The 7,084-nt window shown below is 38.6% G+C and overlaps 1 protein-coding gene across 2 annotated transcripts in view; it reads right to left on the bottom strand.

Annotated features, from left to right (window-relative positions):
• Positions 1–2,924: 2,924 nt before the first annotated feature.
• iffo2b (intermediate filament family orphan 2b) overlaps positions 2,925–7,084 on the bottom strand; it is a 34,550-nt gene continuing 30,390 nt past the window's right edge. For both annotated transcript variants that reach the window (XM_063032899.1, XM_063032900.1), the window contains exon 9: positions 2,925–6,879. In XM_063032899.1, the coding sequence (XP_062888969.1) occupies positions 6,774–6,879 (106 nt within the window). In that variant the 3' untranslated portion in view covers positions 2,925–6,773. The remainder of the gene's footprint in view (positions 6,880–7,084) is intronic.

Genomic DNA, 7,084 nt, shown 5'->3' with positions numbered 1-7,084 from the left:
AACCCAGTCCAGAATAGCCTGCTCTCTAGTCGGTTCCTCGACATGTTGGTTCAAAAAACCATCCCGCATACATTCCAAGAAATCCTCTTCCTCAGCACCTTTACCAATTTGGTTCACCCAGTCTACATGTAGATTGAAGTCACCCATTATAACTGCTGTTCCTTTATTGCACACATTTCTAATTTCCTGTTTAATACCATCTCCGACCTCACTACTACTGTTAGGTGGCCTGTACACAACTCCCAGCAGCGTCTTCTGCCCCTTAGTGTTACGCAGCTCTACCCATATCGATTCCACATCTTCCCGGCTTATGTCCTTCCTTTCTATTGCGTTAATCTCTTTTTTAACCAGCAACGCCACCCCACCTCCCCTTCCTTCGTGTCTATCCCTCCTGAATATTGAATATCCCTGAACGTTGAGCTCCCATCCCTGGTCACCCTGGAGCCATGTCTCTGTGATCCCAACTATATCATAATCATTAATAACAATCTGCACTTTCAATTCATCCACCTTATTACGAATGCTCCTTGCATTGACACATAAAGCCTTCAGGCGCTCTTTTACAACTCTCTTAGCCCTTTTTAATGCTTGCCCTGGATTTGTCGGCCTGCCACTTTTACTTTTCCCCTTTGTACTTTTTGCTTCTACGCTCACTTTACACTCCTCTGTCTCTCTGCACTGGTTCCCATCCCTCTGTTGTGAACTAACCTCCTCACACCTAGCCGCTTTAATTTGATTCCCACCCCCCAACCATTCTAGTTTAAAGTCACCTCAGTAGCCCCCGCTAATCTCCCTGCCAGGATATTGGTCCCCCTAGGATTTAAGTGTAACCCGTCCTTTTTGTACAGGTCACACCTACGCCAAAAGAGGTCCCAATGATCCAAAAACTTGAATCCCTGCCCCCTGCTCCAATCCCTCAGCCACGCATTTATCCTCCACCTCATCGCATTCCTACTCTCACTGTCGCGTGGCACAGGCAGTAATCCCGAGATTACTACCTTTGCGGTCCTTTTTCTCAACTCCCTTCCTAGCTCCCTATATTCTTCTTTCAGGACCTCATCCCTTTTCCTACCTATGTCATTGGTACCTATATGTACCAGGACCTCTGGCTCTTCACCCTCCCACTTCAGGATATCTTGGACACGATCAGAAATATCCCGGACCCTGGCACCAGGGAGGCAAACTACCATCCGAGTCTCTGGACTGCGTCCACAGAATCGCCTATCTGACCCCCTTACTATCGAGTCCCCTATCACAACTGCCCTCCTCTTCCTTGCCCTACCCTTCTGAGCTACAGGGCCAGACTCTGTGCCGGAGGCAGGGCCACTGTCGCTTCCCCCGGGTAAGCTGTCCCCCCCAACAGTACTCAAACAGGAGTACCTGTTGTTAAGGGGCACAGCCGCCGGGGTACTCCTCATCACCTGCCTTTTCCCCTTCCCTCTCCTAACCGTGACCCACTTGTCTGCCTCCCGTGGCCCCGGCGTGACCACCTGCCTTCCACTCCTCTCTATCACCTCCTCGCTCTCCCTGACCAGACGAAGGTCATCGAGCTGCAGCTCCAGTTCCGTAACGCGGTCCCTTAGGAGCTGCATCTCGATGCACTTGGCGCAGATGTAGTACAGTATGCTTGTACTGTATTCTGAATTCAGTTTGTACTGCTTATTTGCTCAAGTTTCTCATGGTGCTGTATTGCATTCGGGTAAATGGTTCACAGATGTTCTCTAACACTCCACTGAAGACAAAAGCTTTTTTGGTCTGTGTTCATTAGCTCAATATTGTGCACTGCCTTTCAAGTTGTTCAGATTTCCTGAAATTATAGATCAAAGATTCAACACATTAACACTAAGCCTTTACTCATCACTCATCTCAGAACACTCTGATCAACTAGTTTAATGTTCAGCAACATTTTGATTTAAACCATGTTAGCATTTATAATGGAAACAAAATAGCCTCCAACTTTCCCTATGTAACATCATTTGTAACAATTTAAAAATCTATCCTTTCTACATACTCAATTGAACTGTTGAAAGAATTTGAAGTTCCTTGTGTTTATTTTGACTTTACCTGAAATCAGTGAAATTTAAGTTGATTTCAGGAGACCATGGTGCTTCACGGCTCCAGAAGGAATCCCAAAATCTCAGAAGGGGCCCAAAATGTATTCTAGTTGGATTTGGTGTATTCTTACTACCAATTATCAGTTCCACATTGTTTAATGTTTTTACTTAATGTTCAAATACAACACTCCTGAATCAGCATTTTGAACGTGCCACTGTGTGAGAAGCCATCTTTATTTTTTGTGCAGCCATCTACTAGCGTGCATTGCTAATAGGATGATAACACAGTGACTGCAGTATCCTAAGACCTTTGTATCAGATTTGCACAGTACTTATTCATACTTTGAATACTGTAATTTACCTGAATCCACATTACAGAAAGTGCTGGAATTGTAAATAAAATGGTAAACATAAAGAGTAAAAATTTGAAGTTATTGTTTGTACTCTACCACATGGTGGCATCAGTTGCTAGAATTTGTCCTCTGGTGTTTACTCACAGTTTCCATTCCTACTCAGTTTAATTGGAGAACTCCTAGTCTGATGATAAATTATCTGAAATATTAGACCAAACAGAATTCTCTTTTGTTGCATAACCTGTATATACCTACGAACAAGCACCATACAGCCCTGCCTACAATAAGAAAACAAAATGCACAGAAGTCAGTTCACTAATCACTACAAAACCATCCTTATTATAGGTACCAGAGTGAATGAGAGGAAAAAAGGACAACTATTGAGAGAATTGATAACCACAAAAGACATTAGATCTTTGGCTGCCTGGATTGCAATCTGCAAAACCAAGTGGATATGCAGCATTCTTAGTTTTTTTTTATTAATTGTACAGACCATCACAGAAACAACAACTGGAGAGAATAGAGTTTATTTTCAGAATTTTCTGAGATCAAAATTAGTGTATCCAGCGGTCGGATCAGTTCTTACACCAATATTGTTCAATTCTTTACCCTTTCAAGATACCAGCTTTGAAGAATATTTAATCACATAACCTATTACAATTCTGAAATTTAACGTCTTGAAAACAGTTTTAAATAAACATAACTATTTACAAAATGGTAAACAATAATTTCAAATCACCTTGTTAACTCCATGAAAAAAAAACATAGAAAAATGTCCTGTACAGTGAACAGGCCCCAGATGAGGGAGTGTCAGAGATATGTAGCATGCCAATTAGCATTCAATAAATAAGGTCACACATTCTTTTATAGATCTTTGCTCTGCTCACAACATAATAGTTCATTCTTTTGGAGTCCAACTACTGACCAAGCAGGTTAGTTTGGATTCCATCAGGTCAGATTTTTCTTCACTAGAACTTACTACAAACTCTACCTTGGCTGTCACTCTTACAGATGCAAAACCCTGATCTGAACCTTGATCATACCTTCTATTGATGAAGGCTTTGTCCCTGACTGTCTCAGACAGATGAAGTCTATGAAGCTGCTCTGTCTTCTACAGGTGAAGGCTTTGACTTTGGTTTTGCCTGCCATATTTGAAGTATCTGGACCCATTGCCAATAACAGAAAGCTGTGGCCCAGGCCGTTTTATAGATTATGACTGTACCCCTGGTCCTGTTGCCTGTAGGTGACGACCTTAGATCTAGCTGTGTCTTTATAGATGAGACTTTTATTTCTCTCCCTGCCTCCAACAGAAAATTTGTAAAATTGTCATCTAGCTGGATAAGTTGAGACCCCTAAATAACAAAAAAACACCATCAAGGCACAAGTGAATTAAAACAAATTTGCAAATTACCCCACATATATACAAGACTGTTTCAAGACAGGTTAATTAAATTTATCCTATTTTACTATTTAAATCTGTGGGTAAATTGAATAATGTAAATAGACATTAGATAGGGTAAGATAGCATACTGGTTACATTATTTGACTTGTATACTGAAGACTGAACCATTGATCCAGAAACACAAGTTTGAATCCCACCATGATCATTGGGAAACGTAATTTCAATTAAACAAATCTGAAACAAAGCACCAGTAATTGTTATGGTAATTGTGAATCTACCAGATTGTCATAAAAACCCTTGTGGTTCATTAATGCCTTCAGAGAAGGAAATCTGTTGTTTTGAATCTCATGATTCCAGACCCACCAATTTGGTTAGCTGTTAGTGCCTTCTCAGCTCAGGGGCAATGAAGAATCGACAGTGGAAGCCAGCATTTTTAGAATCATCTACATCCCATCATGTAGATTAAATATATATATGGAAATACTTTGCTCACCTGAGTTGCCACATGACACAAATGCATATTTCAATAACGTTAATCCATGAGTAAAAAATGCAGGAGACACTTTCATTTCCTTACAGAGTCACCAATATTTAAAGATGGCAGAATCTGTAATATGGAACCATCATTTATGGGTCCTTTAAGTTTACATCTTTCAATTCAAAGATCAAATATAAATACTTATAAATAGGTAAACTACATCATGTATTGCAGATTCTGTAACACTTCAAGAAACTTGCTTTTTTGGGCCAATTACCATATCTTATTATAATATGGCTATTTTCAAGATTGCTAAATTTTTTTTTTGGCTACAAAGTCAGCATTCTTCTAGGTAAGATTTAAGAAAAAAACTAGATGTAAAGGAGTTTCTCCTGTGCCTTTAATTTGACACAATGTTCCAGAGGCTCCAACAAAAGGAGCTGAGTACCATCTATTACATTAGAGCCCATTTCCATCTTTTAACCACCTTTAAAGCTTGATACTATCAATCATGACATTAGAACCAGTGAGAGGACACCATTTTAATTTACTGTACCGTTCTTGCTTTAACATAAATTGTTTTGAAGAATGTAGCTTAACAGTGATTTGAAAGATGGGATCGCATCAAGCAAAAAACCGTCTAAGAATAGTTCCCTATTAGATTACCCCCCCCTTTAATTATGTTAATTTATTTACATCTCATACAGGAAGGGTTTTAATGAAAAAGGACTTCATTCCCAGAATCTAATCCAATCATAGTAATTTTCTTCTCAATATTTAATAATGATCAAAACCCACAAAAATTCACTGAGACAAATGCGAAGTTCCCAAAGATCCACCTAATTTTCCAAGATTCTGGAATAAGCCTATCAATACTAACTGAAAATTAGCAGGCCACTTGCTCACTTAATTTCTCAAAATATGAGAACAAGTATAAAGTTCAAATGGAAACTATTGGTGGGTAGTCATTAAAAACAAAGCACTTTAACTTTACTATTTCAGTACCATCTTTTTTCACGATATGTTTCCCAAGACAGGGTGTTACTGATAACTATATGGTCAGTTTTTAACTCTGGTAATATGCCAGTGCCTTTGCTTTAATAAAAGCACACCCTGAGTACAGAAATACAGTTTGAACAATCAAATACTCATTTTACAAACAAATACTATGCAAGATAAATTAATGAAGGGCAAAAGACTATAGGGAACCAACATTCTTCCATTCCGCTCTATCAGAAAGATAAAAGACTTTAAGCTTAACTATCTGTAGCATCACCTAGTTCTGGATCATTCACATCCAAAAGCCCTATCAGTGAAGCAATATACAACATGAAGCCATTACTGGTTAGTGGACAATGCATTAGAACATTCTTTTAAAAGTATCCTTATCCATAAATAATAGGACCTTGAGGTATCCTAGTTCTGTTTAAAACTGAATTGAAGGATTCCACAGACTGTAATTGATAAAAATGCTAAATTTACAGAAGCATAAATCATCAATTATTCATGGTCCCAAATTAGACACTACAATTAGTTCCCATTCCGTGCGGCTTTAATGTAGACTCCATCTAACCCCTTTTCAGAATCTCAGACTGTAGTGATGAAGTTAAACAATTCAGAGAGGTATATTCAAGGTGCTACTGATTGCACTATCATTCTCATATTTTTGTGAGAGTAAGGGACATCCTTTAGTTAAAATATACAGTTTTCCATCTATAAATTTAATCCAGTTCTTCAGATACGAAGAGGAACCTACATATAGTAGATTCTATAATAATTTATCCCCAAATACAACCTTGTACATACATTCCCATAACCCTGGCAATATTAGGATATTAAATACTACCCAGTGAAATAATAATTCTGTACAAGTCACATAATCCAGTTCTTTAGCAACATCGGTTTACAGAGAATAATGGCAGAAGAGCTTTATGGTGTTATTAACTTCCAGTGCAGAATGAATAGACCACATCAGACAGTTCACACTGTTTCAGTAATTACATAATTAGTTACAGCAGTTTAATCAGATTCAAACACTTTACATTAAGGATATGCAGAAACCCAGAAAGGCCCTTGCTGATCCTATCTATCACATAGCATGAACAAACAATGTAAGTAATCCACTTCCTTAACCCATACAATATTTATTTATCAGCTACCACATGCATTTCAAAGATACTTAAGCATTCTTTCAAAATGCTGTGGAGTTTAGCTCCTTCAACAAGATGAAGGCTCTCGATGTGTAAGGCAAGCCACTTGCATAGTAGTTATCGTGGTGGGTTTCTGCACCAGGTGGGAAGTCGACATTGCTTTTCAAATTCTGTTCAATGATATTCTGTACAACTATACAAATGTACAGCACCAACACGTAGGGCTTCACTATATATATGTATGAACAAAGCCCTTTGCACCGTAGCAAAAATAGGGTTAAAAGGTGATTGCTGTGGGTACAGGCAGATTGAGTCCATTTCATTTGTATCCATTCATCAGCTCACAGAACTATCACCTTCCCCATCACGCTCAAGTTCATCTGTGATATCATCTGTATTTCCTGAGTCACTACTTGCTGCGGAACTGAATGACGGGGAGTTTCTGTTCAGAAGAAATAGGGTAATGAAAGGGATGAGAAACAAAAAGAGAAGAATTAATTTTAACTTAAATGTAAAAAGTTGTTTAAATCACTCACTAAATCCTACAGCACAGATAGTTGACTATTCCTGTACTGGTACTTTATATTGAATTCCACTCTATCACTCTTTAGCTGAACTCCTGCAAAAACTTCCCTTCAAATATTAAT

Source organism: Mobula hypostoma, chromosome 25 (genome assembly GCF_963921235.1).
Source record: "Mobula hypostoma chromosome 25, sMobHyp1.1, whole genome shotgun sequence".
NCBI lineage: Eukaryota > Metazoa > Chordata > Chondrichthyes > Myliobatiformes > Myliobatidae > Mobula > Mobula hypostoma.
The sequence above is the reverse complement of the archived record's forward strand: the minus strand, read 5'-3'. Positions and strand labels throughout refer to the sequence as shown.